The following is a 14307-nucleotide window of genomic DNA, read 5'->3' as shown; positions in this document are numbered from 1 at the left end:
GGAATCAAAATAAACTGGAATTAGAATAGAAATGACTCATTACCTAATTCTATTTAGTTCGTCACTTGAATCGAAATCGAAATAAATCATTCTCATTGTCGGTATTTGATTCAGATAAATATTAAAAACGTAATCAAATTAATATACTAAATTTATCTTTATAATATATTAATTTAAATTCAAATTAAAAATTAAATATTAAAAATTTGCATCATAATTTTAAATCTATTTTTTTAAAAAAATTAAACTTTGAAGTTGAGTGGATAATTTAAAATATAAAACTAAATTTCAATTTATTCAAATTTAAACTTAAAATTACAATTTAAATTTTTAATTTGAATTCATAAATTTAATTTAAATTTTAAATAAAATTTGAATAAAACTTTATATAAATTAAATTTTAATTTAAATTCAAATTTATAAGTTAGATTCGAAATAATACTTTTGATGCGAGGTCCATCTCCATTTGAACGAGTCAGATCCGCTACTTGGGATGTAACGGAGCAATTGTTCCTCGAGCAGCCTGAACTGTCTTTAGGGGTGTTATGTGGGCCGTGCCGGGCCGGCACGGCCCACAATTTTCGTGCCAACTCAGGCTAGGTTCGGGCCGGCCCTGTCCGAATTTATTTACAGGCCGGGCCGTGCCAGGCCCAATTTTCCTATCCTCTGGCCCGCCAAGCCCTTTGGCCCGGAAGGCAACGGAACCGTGCCGGCCGGGCCGTGGCTTCGGCCGGCCCTAAAAAGTATTTTACTTTAAAATTTTGTCAATAAATTTGGCATGAAATTTAAAAATATAAACAATAAATATTTTTTATTTAAATTAATATTTTGATTAAAATATTTAAAAATTCTAAAAAATAATTATACTAAAGTTAATATTTAATTTTCTTAAAAAATAAATAAATTTATATAATTTATTTAAAAAAAAATTAAAATGTTATAGACTTTTGGTCTGCTGAGGAGAGCTCCTGGGGAGGCCCCAGGAACTCAGACCCCATGGCCCGAGGCAATTGCCTCGGGCCATGGGGTGCGGGCCGGGCTGGCCCGAGTGTCACGGCCCAAATCAGGCCTGAGCCGTGTCGGGCCGAGGGTAGCCGGGCTGTCGGGCTCCTAATTGATGGCCCAACACGGCCTAGGGCTTCGGGCCCGCCCGGCCCGGCACTGGTGCTACAGTACCCGTGCCGTGCTGTGGCGTCCAGCTCGTTTTACATCCCTAACTGTCTTCTGTTTTTGGAGGGGGTAGAAGCCACGTAACCTCTACCAATGAAGCGCCGTCTCCACCCATATGAATTCCAGCATTGAGAAACATGAACATCCTTATTCCTAATAACTAAGCATATTGTTGTAATGATACTTATTTTAATATCATTTTTTTATATACCAACATACTACATATATATATTAGATTTAGTAACATTTTTATGTATTTTGTAGATATTTTACTTGATATGAGGTAAGAGCAACCTTAAATTTGTTATAGTATTTTAAATTAAATAACATAGAAAATAATAGAAAAACATAATAAGTTAAAAAAAAAATTATTGGGGTGAGAGAGGCTTGAATTCTCGACCTCAGGATCACTCTTTTGTTATGACCTCAGGATCACTCTTATGTTATGAGACCTACGCGCTAGCCAACTATGCCACCATGCCTATTTAAAAATTTGGTCCTTTTGCTACAGGATCACTCTTTTGCTATGAGACCTATGTGCTAGCAAGTAAGAGTAAAAACTAGACTGAGAATCATTAAATTTGACTAAAATTTTAACATAACTAAGTGTAAAATTTAAATTAAAAAAAAAAATTTGAGAGGCTAACTCGCAATAAGAAAACAAAAAGTCAAGGACCCCGTTTCAAAATTAATTATAGTTGAGGGGGTCCCCATATAATTGTATGTACCTTCTATTTTTACTGGGGCCATGTAGCATGTGGGAATCGTGGCAAACGGATGCGGGGAATATGCCATGGGTCGTCGCAAACTCGCACAGTCGCACGGATGGGGTTGTGGCACGTGTGAGATGCAAAACCTGTTAACCACCGCAACACGTGTGGCTTGCTCACTGGTTGAGGCAGTTGAAGAGAGCACCACGTCAGCAAAAACATGCTCCTTGCTTCCAAACAGCGTGCATGGTTTGCTTCGTGGCGTGTCACGTCACAATTTGAATCTCCCCTCCATATATTTTTTTTTGGGACTAATTTGCTTCCAAACAGCGTGCCTGGTTTCCCTATGGAGTAGTAAAAGCACCTTTAATTTGCAGGTTTTGCCCTTGATGAGAAAGAACTTCACAAGATCTTGCAGTAGCAAATACCATGTGTTATATATATATATATATATATATTCGTTAGGGTCTCGCCATCTCCTCTCTTCTTCTTCCATTTCTTCCTCTTGCAGGAACTCTTCTCTTCGTCTTCTTCTATTTGAGAGAGAAAAGGGAGAGTCTCCAGAGCTAACAGGGAGAGAGTCCCCAGAGCTAACGGGAGAGAAAGGGCCGGGCTCAAACTTTCTTTTAGGTATAGTTAAATCTTTTCCATCGTGTTCCTTGTTTCTCACTCTTTTTTTTTTTGATATCTTTTCCATTGTATTCTTTTTACATCATATCTTTCTGCTGAGCGAGAGATATGATTTGTCTTGAGAATTATTTCTAATCATGACCTCAAATTGTTCATGGTTTCTGCATGGTTTCTAACAACTCACATAAACAATGAAAGAGCTAAGGGCTCAAACTTTCTTTCATCTAAGGTATAATTAAATCATAAAATCCTTTTTTGTTGTTTTTCACAAATTTCTTTCTTATGGATATCTTTTCCATCTTTTCGATATCATTTCTATTGTGTTCTTTTTACATTATATCTTTCTGCTAAGGAAGAGGTGATGGTTTGTCTTGAAAATTATTTCTAATTATATCTTCATGGTTTCTAACAACTCACAGAAACGATGAAGGATAACAGTTTGCATATTAAACGTGATGTGGATGGATTATAACAGGCTTATGTTGTGAGGTTCAATAAAAGGTTGCAGCAAAAAACACGTTGCTTTTTTTTAGAAGATTTCCTACCTACGAATTCCTACCTACGAAATTGCTGCTATATACCACGATAGGGTGAAAGTTGCAACTCTCTCTCTCTCTTATATAGAACATTCTAGAGTACTCTAGAAATAAATGTTTTCTCTACTTACTAATAGAACACTCTAGAGTATTCTAGAAATAAGTGTTTTCTCTACTTAATAATAGAACACTCTAGAGTGCTCTAGAAACAAATACTCACTCTCTTTATAGAATACTTTAGAAACAAATGCTCTCTATTTGCTAAAAGAGCATTTTAGAAAGTTCTAGAAATGAGTGCTCTAGAATACTCTAGAGTACTCATGTAAGTTGGTTGGAGGCTTATAAATAGGTGTAAGGCCTTCACACTAAGTGTGTAAAGGTGAAGAGACAAGAGTGAAGGGTTAGTGAGTTGTAGTGAAGAAAGGGTGTGAGTGGTGGTGTGAGGTGAGGAAGTGTTGTGAGGTGTAGTGAAGTAGAGAAGTGAGTATGTGAGGCTTGTAGTATTTTGGGTGTATGTGAATGAGAGTTATTTTGTGTATAATAAAGAAAGTTTTATTATCAGTTTGGTACGCCGATATTCTACATAGGGCAATAGTTATCTTAAACATACAAGATGACTTTATAACTCGGAAGAATATTTTCAGTTCGCTCGAATTATCTTACCTTTGGAGTCTAGCAAATTTGGCCGACATCTTAATTGGTACGTACGACTCTAAGTTTATATTGTTTCTACGATTTGTCATGAAAACCTTCAGGTACCGTTTGGTTCGGGTATAAGCAAGAACTAGCTATTACAGGGATAGGTACAAGTATGGAAATAAGAAAAAAAAAGTATTTGAATGAAAATTGAATTCTTCCCGGGAATAAGAAAAATAGCGTTTGGATAGATAATATGGAAGAAGAAAAATATTAGGTAGTTTTATATAGAAAATGAAGGTGTTGGTGGAAATAGTTATAACCGATTATTATAGATAATTGAGAACTACTGCTCTCGAATAAAAAATTAGTGTTTGGGTATAAAGGGGGATAAGGACATATTCCTATCACTATCCCCTATCCCCTAACCAAACCAAAGATGCCTCAAGGAATTGAAGGGAGATATTAGAGATACACCATCTATCCAGAGGGAATTCAAGATGAAAATTAACGTCAACATTTTATTACATATTTCTGGAATCGAGAGGGAATTCACTGGATCAACGCTAAGAAGGATCTATCACTTAGAAGGGTCGCAAAGGGTCGCAAAACTTATTAGTGGGAAAGTGGTTAAACCCACATTAGAACCTGGAAGGGTAAAAATGTCAAAGCCAAAGGCGTGGCTTTTTCAGTAAGCCGTTTGGTTGGATGTAGTTACAGAAACAGTATAGTTGAAAATACATGCAGCTGTAAATGCTATAGTTGTAACTACACCTAGTCTGTTTGGTTTTATACAGTTGCAACTGCTGTAGATACATTTTTTTTCTGTTTGGTAATATGAAGCTAATAGTTATATTTGTGAATTTTGTTTGGTGAGATTACCTTCACTATGCATAAAATAATTATATAATTTTATTAATTATTTAAACTTACTATTTATAAATAAATAGATAGATATATATAATATTTTTATATTTTTCAACAATTCTTTAATTTATTAATCGACACATTTAAAATTTTAATTTATTTAATTTTAATATGTAAATCAAANTCTGGTTCTCCCGGATCCAGAAGCCCTTTTCTCGGATTTCCCAGGCAATGCTTTGTGCAAAACAAAAAATGGCTGCAACAAGAAAAGAACAGAAGAATCAGGACGAAAGGATGAGCAATGATGAGAGAGAGAGAAGAGGGGGGTGGAGCAGGGACCTGGAGATTGTTATCGGCGGTATCTGAGGCGGCGATCGGAGAGGAGGGAGGATCCGATGCAGTGGGCGATGTCGCCATGGGAGGGTTTGAAGGAAGGGGCGATCGAAGCTAGGGTTTGGGCGACGCTCCGGGACCGCACCGTATCTTGGGCCCTTTGGGGAAGGCGGAGGCTGATTTTGGCGGGAAAGCGCTCTGGGTCTCTGGGATGGGAGAAGCTATTCCCTGAGCCGGGGTTTATAGACCGAGCCGCGTTAACGTTCTAATGACCGTTGCGTTATTGAGGCACGGTCTTGTAAACTCAACGGTTATGGCCCTGTTAATGTTCAGGCTGTAAAAAATTTTCAGATTAAAATAATTAAATATATTATTTATTTATTTTTTTTATTTATTTATTATTGTTAATTTGTGGGTGATTCTAATCCTTACCAACTGCTGCAGTTGAAACTGCAGCCAATTTGGATATAGTTTCAACTGTAGCATTTGGACCTTCTTGTACAGTTGAAACTGCAACAGTTGGACTCAACTGTACTAAACCAAATATGGAAATTGAGATTGTATACATTTGCAACTGCACGTGCAACCAAACAGCCCCTAAGTGCTTCTGATGGATGAGTTAATGATGCGATATTTATAGAGATGGTTAGGCGGATGGGCCCATCTATTAGCTTTCACTATCTAATTCCTTTCAAAACAAAATAAAACTCCATTCTTTTTCTGCTCGATTTGATTTTAGAACAAGAGCAACATTCGGCAACAAGTGATTTTTGAGAAAGCCGAAATGTTTTGTGACGCTAAAACAAAAGCATCCATTCCAAGCTTCTTCTAACTAGAAATATGGTAGTTGTTGTAACACAAAATTGTTGGAAATTTTTTTGATGAATATGACTGTCAATGTATCTTTAAACAATTTTATGCAAACATCACTTGTAAAGAAGTTCCAATTATACCGACCGTTCCTAGAGCAGATAGCAAAAAAGCAAAAATAGTTGATATCCGAGATATCAGATTTAATGTTTCGTTACTTTACATATTTAGCTAAATTGAGGAGAAGCATATGATTAAATGTTCCTAATTTTGATCCTACCATCAGTTAACTCCTGAAAAATAAAAAAATAAAAAAAAATTTGCATCATCATTGACTTTTTACCGTATATATAAAATACCTACCAACATGTATCAATGTAAAAGTACAATACAAGCCAAAGTATAAAGGTGAATGATTTAAGGATCACCTGATTGTTGGAAAAAAGACGAAAAAAAAAAGAAGAGAGTTGCAGATGAAAATTTTCAACAGTAAGTAGGAATTGGATCGTCAAAGAACAACAAGAATCATGGTATCAACGGATCGCAGACTCAAATAAAATGCATACAGCAAGGAATGCCAATTCTAAGTGACCAAACAGTATGTACTCACCTATATCTTTTGCTCGAGAAGTTCTTCGAGACCAAATAGAGAGGAAGTGCTAAACATGTCCCGCTGCACCTGCCCGTACTCTTAATATTTCTGTTCGCTTGCTTCTTTCCATGACCTCCACCAACCAGTCGATGCCGAATTTTATCCCCGTCCTGTGTGCAACTCGTCGAGTTTATGGATGATTGAGAGCAAGATCACCATAAGAGATCGAGTTTACAATGAAATGAGAGTAAGATCTCAGGGACATATAGATGTCGTATCCTACATCAAGATAACTTGCTCGTACGCAGAATGGTATGCTTTTCTTTAAGTGAGGTTGTTTTTACTCACCCATCATATGAAGATACAGCTTGAAACATGTATAACCTCTCGTCCAACTCCTTAAGATCCAAGTACCTTGCCACATCTTCAGCTGAGATAGATCCTGGTAGATCCTGTTGAAAAGAAACAATATCACCTTTTCACCCTAAAAAATGACTAATAAGATGCAAATGTTTGTGGAATGGCTGTCTATGTGGGGCATGCTTCACTGCATGTTCTATATCATCACTTTTCTTATTTTAAGTAATTCATACCACAAGTAATAAATATAGCGGTGAAATCATTTCAGAAAATTAGAGGGTAAAACAGTTCAGACCTGCTTGTTTGCCAATATAAGAAGTGGTGCCCCCCGCAGATCCTCATGCCGAAGCACTTTTTCTGCAAACAATTTCAAGTTTCCATTAAGAAATAATAATACAAGAACCAAATTAGTTGAACTTGAATGTATTCAATCAATGGCTCTTCACAACAGCGGTCTAAAACAAATGCATGTACTTAGCTTCCTTAAGATAATTAATGAACTAACCCAGTGCAGACTTTGCATCTTCAAATGATGATGGAGAAGAAGCATCGATAACATATATTATGGCATGAGCCTCCTCATAATATTTCTCCCAAATTGTGCGCAGGCCAACCTGCAAGAATAAGTTGACGCCTCATTACTAAGAGTATAAGTTATGCCATAATATGGAGTTCTTCTAGGACCAAGTGTACCAAGCAAATTGAGTAATATATATTCATCTTTATCTTCAGAAACAAGCGTATGCAATCTTCTCCACCCAAAAAAGAAGAAAAAAGAAAAATAGCATGCATAATATTACAAGTATCTGCTATTGCTTGATGGTTTTAAGAAATTTGTAACTCACTAATTAAAAAACAAGTATTTCATTCCTAAGAGGGACAACTGACTACAAAGCTTACAAGAGACTAACAAACAAATGGCAAACACTGCATAAGTCATGATAAATCAGAGATCGCAAATTTCAATAAGAACCATACCTGACCTCCTAAGTCCCAAAATACAAGTTTTGCATTTGCAGCTTCAATGCGGCCAATATTAAGCCCAACGGTGGGAACAATGCGGTCAGGTGGGAGCCCTTCCATCTTCGAATATATTGACTTCAGCTTCTCCAACAACGTCTACGTAAATAGGAATATAATAAATGGCAATCCCAGTACATTTAAGTAACAGAAACAGCTAATGATTGCATAAGCACACAACATCTCTTCAAAGTCAATTTGTTGATCAGATCTTTTGAAAAAAGCTGTTAACAAAGCATATGCCTCACAGGAATCATATACCAATGCCCCACCCAAAAAAGGCACAGAGAATGCTATCTCCGGAACTTAATAAGAGATGATGAACTCAGCTTAGCTTAAACCTTTCAATGTAAATGCAAGCAACTTTACCAGCTATGAAAACTGTTGTCGAAACATGATATCCATGCGCAATGGAGCCTAGAATGCCGATCAAAACTAGTTATTGACCTCTGAAAGAGTACTATAACTCGTGTTCAATTTGTTGACCAAAAGTATAGAAGTATAAATTCAAGTTCTGAACCAAGATTTGCTTCCTATAGTGACTACTAAGAATACAAGAGGAAAAGCATAAATTATGCTTCGTATGCATCCAGGATATATTACAATCATTAGTCACATATTGATTATAACTATTGATCACAGAGAAGGCGAAGCAGCTCGAACATATCAACAAAAAATATATATATAAGATTCAGATGACTCAACAACATCGACCTTTTAGTGCACGAATAATAAAGCATATACGAAAGAACACTTACAGTTTTTCCAGCCTTATCAATTCCAAGAATAAGAACATGAAACTCTGTCTTGCTGAGCATATACTTCCAGAGTCCATAAAACAACGAAAACATCGCTGTGATGCGTCTCTCTTCTCAACTATTATTTACTCGAGTTATGCTCTTCAAAATGGAAAAAATGACCAACTAATAATCACGCTAATATCAATTGTTCTTCTTGCGACTACTCTGCACAAAATAATGAATATAATAAATTCGACTTCCTTAAGATCTTTCACTTACTCATTTTAAATAATAGTAATTGCCATACATAAAATTAGCAATTTAGCGTCCTAAAACATATTTATTGTACCATTTCATATCAATAAAACACTTTGGCCCCCCGAAAATTTCATTCTTAGCTGCAACTAAAGGAGAATCTCACAACAAGCGACATTTTTGTAGTATAACGAAATAAAACGGAAAAAATAACTGATTAGATCTAATAAATTACCCGCTCCAAAAAAAGTAGAGATCAGATAAACGAATAGCAGTAAAGCAATTATCAATTCTACATCGAGCGAAGAGATCTACTAGCAGAGAATTGAGGGAAAAACAAAAGAGCAACGAGGAATCGAGCGAGAAATTGAGCTAATTAGGGTTCGTCTTCGGATCAGATCGAATCATAATTGGAAAAGTAGTGCGTTCGATTTTGGCATCTAAAAATAAAAATTAAAAAAACGATTACAAAAGTGAGATCTAACGCACCTCGGTGGGGATCGCAGTAACGAAGAAGAGTGCTTCGAAGAGTAGCTACGTCGGTGGCGTAGTCGATGATGAGAAAATTCTAAGAGAGACGGAGATGGTGAAAATAAAAGGGTTCCGGGAGAGTGATTCGGGAGAGAGAGAGAGAGAGAGAGAGAGAAGAGGGCGCGGAAGAAGACGAGCGATGGATCCGAACCCGAAGTTGACTCCGTAGGAAACCGGGTAAGGAATTTCGCCCACAACACAAACCGGTTAAAATTGGGAATCCAGTTAGGATCCTATTAAGTAGGGGAGCATTCCATCTATTAAGGCTTAGTTTGGTATTAAGATTTATCAAATACTATTAAATAAACTGGAGTTGAGAAAAAAATATATAGAAATATGAGAAAAAATTATATAGGGATGTGCTTCTACGTTTTTCGATAGAACCGCAGAAAATATATAATAACCTACTCATCGCGATATGCCGAACGCAATATTACGTACCGAAACAAATATGGTATTTTTTCAACGTACTTTTTCATCGCACGTAACTAGGGGTGGAAACGAGCCAAGCTCAAGCGAGCTTATTTCGGCTCAAATTCAGCTTGAAATTAATTTCAAGCCTAAATTTAAGCTCAAGCTTGGTTTGAAATTAATTCGAGCCGAGCTCGATCGAGCCTAATTTCAAGTCGAGCGAGCTCGAACCCTAAACGAGCCGCTTGAAATTCTCAACCTCGTACGATCAATAGTTTAATTTGTATAGAACATTATCTACAATTTGATACAAAAATATGTTTAATAGTTTAAAGTACAACATAATTACATGAAATACAGTATTATAATATGAAGAAAAATAACTTATGAGTTGAATGTTTAATCTTTTTGGCCTCACATGTTATCTCTTCCGTCTTCAATCTCTATATTATACACTTTCATCTATGCGGCTAAAAAATAAATAAATTATATAGACAAATATTAGATTAAACTATCTAAGCATATATAATTAAAATCAAAATTTTATATAAATAATATTTTTTTACTTTAAAAATATTTTGTATATTTTCTTAAACGCACAATTAATAGCAAAATAGACAACGACGGATATATAGTGTTACTTGATAACTTGGGAGCTTCAAGGCTTGGCTTGGGGTGAGCAGAGAACAAGAGAGAGAGAGAAAAAAAGATTAAAAATTTAGAGCTCTGCGTAGAAAGAAAGGGAGAAATAATGAATTAGAATACAATCAGAGTTCTCGTGACTCTCAAACAACTTTCAATTTATTTAAAACCAAACTAAGCCCAAACTCATTTGATTTATTTACTCCATAAACGAAAAAAGAAAATACAACAAAAACCTTTCCATCCAATTAATACAACATAAAGAATAAACTTTAAAACATAATAAATTAGTAGATAGATAAATCAAATGATGAAACACTCCTCACCCGTCCCAGTTCCCCCCCCCACGGCCCCACAACACAAACATATAAATACTCAACCCCCCTTTCCATTCCTATCACCCACCCTCCCTCCTCCCTCCTTTCTCTTTTTCCTTTCTTTTCTCCCCATTTCTCTCTTTCTCTCTCTATTATCTCCAGATTCTTCTAGATTCTTCCAGATTATTCTTCTCCTTATTATTCTTCTTCTTCTTCTTCCTCCTCTCTCTGTTTCTCTCTCTCTCTCTATATATATATATATGTATGTATGTAGATGTAGATGTGTGTTATATCTAAGAGGAACCCCACCATTGGTGAACGGCGACTCCTTGGTCCCGGAGCCTACCGTAGAGGGCGAGGCACTCCCAGTAGGCTCTGNAAAAATAACTTTAGTCGAAAATATAAAGTAATTAGGTTTCGAATTTGCTATCTCAGGTATCAATCATTAAGTCAAATAAAACTGTTAAATTACGATTTAGGAGGGCAGGTTTAGGGGTGGAAACGAGCCGAGCTCGAGCGAGCTTATTTCGGCTCAAATTCGGCTTGAAATTAATTTCGAGCCTAAATTTAAGCTCAAGCTTGGTTTGAAATTAATTCGAGCCGAGCTCGAGCGAGCCTAATTTCAAGTCAAGCGAGCTCGAGCCCTAAATGAGCCGCTTGAAATTCTCAACCTCGTACGATTAATATATAGTTTAATTTGTATAGAACATTATCTGCAATTTGATACAAAAATATGTCTAATAGTTCAAAGTATAACGTAATTACATGAAATATGATATTATAATATGAAGAAAAATAACTTATGAGTTGAATGTCTAATCTTTTTGGCCTCACATGTTATCTCTTCCACCTTCAATCTCTATATTATTAATTTTTATTTATGCGGCTAAAAAATAAATAAATTATATAGACAAATATTGAATTAAACTATCTAAGCATATATAATTAAAATCAAAATTTTATATAAATAATAATTTTTTACTTTAAAAATATTTTGTATATTTTTTAAACACACAATTAATGGCAAAGTAGACAACAGCGGGTATATGGTGTTACTCATACTTGATAACTTGGGAGCTTCAAGGCTTGGCTTGGGGTGAGCAGAGAACAAGAGAGAGAGAAAAAAAGATTAAAAATTTATAGCTCTGTGTAGAAAGAAAGGGAGAGATAATGAATTAGAATAGAATCAGAGTTCTCGTGACTTTCAAACAACTTTCAATTTATTTAAAACCAAACTAAGCCCAAATTCATTTGATTTATTTACTCCATAAACGAAAAAAGAAAATACAACAAAAACCTTTCCATCCAATTAATACAACATGAAGAATAAACTTTAAAAAATAATAAATTAGTAGATAGATAAATCAAATGATGATACACTCCTCACCCGTCCCAGTTCCCCCCCACGGCCCCACCACACAAACATATAAATACTCATCAATTCGAACATCAATCAAAAGCACACAACCCCCCTTTCCATTCCTATCACCCACCCTCCCTCCTCCCTCCTTTCTCTTTTTCCTTTCTTTTCTCCCCATTTCTCTCTTTCTCTCTCTATTATCTCCAGATTCTTCTAGATTCTTCCAGATTATTCTTCTCCTTATTATTCTTCTTCTTCTTCTTCCTCCTCTCTCTGTTTCTCTCTCTCTCTATATATATATATATGTATGTATGTAGATGTAGATGTGTGTTATATCTAAGAGGAACCCCACCATTGGTGAACGGCGACTCCTTGGTCCCGGAGCCTACCGTAGAGGGCGAGGCACTCCCAGTAGGCTCTGCGGCTCCTGGTCCTCGTCTCCTTGGCCTTGTCGCTCTCCCACTGGTTCCTGCACTCGAGGAAGAGCTCGTCCACGAGGCCAATGGCGCTCCGCCCCCTCCGCACCACCTCCTCCGCCACCTCCGCCTCCGCCTTCACCACCACGTAGTCCTCCTCCCTCACGTTCCGCTCCAGCCACTCCGCCATGCCCCCTTCCTTCGCCGCATCGGCCGCCGCAACCTCCTCCACCCGGATGATCTCGAACTCGCGCTTGCCCCTCGGGTAGTGGCGCTCGAACCACGCCGCCGCGCTCCCGCCGCTCCCCCGCGGCGCCACCTCCACGAAGACGCGCCTCCGGTACCCCTCCAGCGAGTCCCCCGTGAGCTCCGGCAGGTACCTCGGCCGCCGCCGCAGCCGCCGCCGCCGCCCCGGCGGCTCCAGCAGCACGTCCTCCAGCCCGTTCAGCGCCTCCTTCTTCGCCTCCTCCGCCACCGCCATGAGGCGCCGCCGCCCCCCCGCCGACGCCGAGGCGGCACCGATCTTCCGCACCGCCACCACCGCGGGGCCGACCCGCCGCTCGAACGCGATCCGGTAGTTCTCCGGCGCGCGGAAGGGCTCCGACCCGACGAGCACCGCCGCGACCCCGCCGACCCTGATGGCGCCGTCGATGGACGCGAGGCTCGCGGCGCCCTCGGCGGAGAGGACGAAGTCGAGCGACCCCTCGCCGAGGAGCGCCGCGGCGCATCCCCGATAGCCGGGGATCGGGGCGATCCCGCTCCGCCTGAGGAACGGGAGCCACGACCCCGCGTCGCCGAGGAACGCGGCGGCGGCGCCGTGGCGGAGGAGGCCGCGGTGCCGCAGATCGGCGAGGAGGATCGGGAGGTACAGCTCCTCGGCGATCGCGCGCGACGTCGACGGCGATTGGTGGGCTCCCCCGCGGCGGAGGATTAGGGTTCGGATCCAGGGGAAGGAGACGACCACAGCGGCGATGAGCACCGATCGCGCGAGGAGGCGGAGGAGCCGCGGCGGCGGGACGCGGATCACGACTCCGCCGCCGCCCACTCCGAGCCCTCCCAACGCCATTGTCGTCTTCTTCTTCATCATCGCCGCCGAACTCGTTTTCCGGTAAGTGCGGTAACTGTAAGTGTGTTTTCTATCTACAGAGAGAGAGAGAGAGAGATTCTAGGAGAGAGAAATAGAAACGGGCGAAAACCAAAGAGAGAGAGAGAGAGAGAGAGAGTGGAGAGGGGTGGGGGATCCGGCGAGATTAGCGGGTGCAGAAGCGGGCCGCGGTGTGGTTACCACCCACCAGAGCGACACGTGTGCTTTGAGATCGGAGGCAGAGGAGCATCAACTGTTCCATGCGCCGAGGATCCATGGCGCTTTACCTCGCCGGTACCAATGGACGGCGGAGATGCGTCGGATTACTTCATTAGGATTTGTATCTCCGCCTCCACCGGCCAGGTCTAATAATTTAACGAGGCACAGAAAAATGAGAAAGAAAAACCAAAAAAAAAAAATGGTGGTGAGAGTGATTAAGGAGGGGTTGATTAGGGAGAAGGGGAGGGATTTAAATAGGATTATAATTAGCGTTGAGTATTTGATTCGGGAGATAAATAAGGGGCTGGGTTTTATATTAGGGGAGAGGTGGTTAATTTAAGGTGGGGGGGGCAATTTTAAGGATAATTATAGAAAGAGCGGGAAATTTGTTAGACCGATGGTGGCAGGGTGGAGAAGCAGCGTGTCAGGGGGTTGGATGCGTGTGGGATGCGATAGTGCTTGCTCTTTTTATTTTTTGAGAGCATGCAAAATTCACCAGGATCTGGATGTTTCACGTGGTAGGATATAGATTAGAAAGAGAGGGGAGGGGTTTGTGTTGAGATGAGAGGTTTCGGGTCGAGTTTGAGTTGAGTCATTTTGAGTTTTAGTTCGTGGTTTCAGATTGCGGTCTCAGGTTTAGGTCACTTGTGTTCCTGGAATATTAGGTT

The 14307-nt window shown here is 39.4% G+C and overlaps 2 protein-coding genes across 3 annotated transcripts; both read right to left on the bottom strand.

The window, feature by feature from the left end:
* On the bottom strand, nt 6024-9305 carry LOC109712818 (ADP-ribosylation factor-related protein 1-like). Of its 2 annotated transcripts, none has more exons than XM_020236589.1 (7): nt 9149-9305; nt 8423-8629; nt 7623-7763; nt 7150-7258; nt 6940-7001; nt 6633-6736; nt 6024-6454 (listed from the first exon to the last, which is right to left on the bottom strand). In XM_020236589.1, the coding sequence occupies exons 2-7, from the start codon at nt 8513-8515 to the stop codon at nt 6352-6354; spliced, it is 612 nt and encodes a 203-aa protein (XP_020092178.1). In that variant the 5' UTR covers nt 8516-8629; nt 9149-9305; the 3' UTR covers nt 6024-6351. The 2 variants fall into 2 exon arrangements, with proteins under 2 accessions (XP_020092178.1, XP_020092181.1); XM_020236592.1 differs by having other exon boundaries at nt 8423-8624.
* Nucleotides 12251-13935, bottom strand: LOC109712804. The gene has a single exon (XM_020236570.1). It carries the CDS (start codon nt 13421-13423, stop codon nt 12257-12259), a length of 1167 nt encoding a protein of 388 aa, XP_020092159.1. The 5' UTR covers nt 13424-13935; the 3' UTR covers nt 12251-12256.

This window comes from Ananas comosus, linkage group 1 (genome assembly GCF_001540865.1).
Source record: "Ananas comosus cultivar F153 linkage group 1, ASM154086v1, whole genome shotgun sequence".
NCBI classification, from domain to species: domain Eukaryota; kingdom Viridiplantae; phylum Streptophyta; class Magnoliopsida; order Poales; family Bromeliaceae; genus Ananas; species Ananas comosus.
The sequence above is the reverse complement of the archived record's forward strand: the minus strand, read 5'-3'. Positions and strand labels throughout refer to the sequence as shown.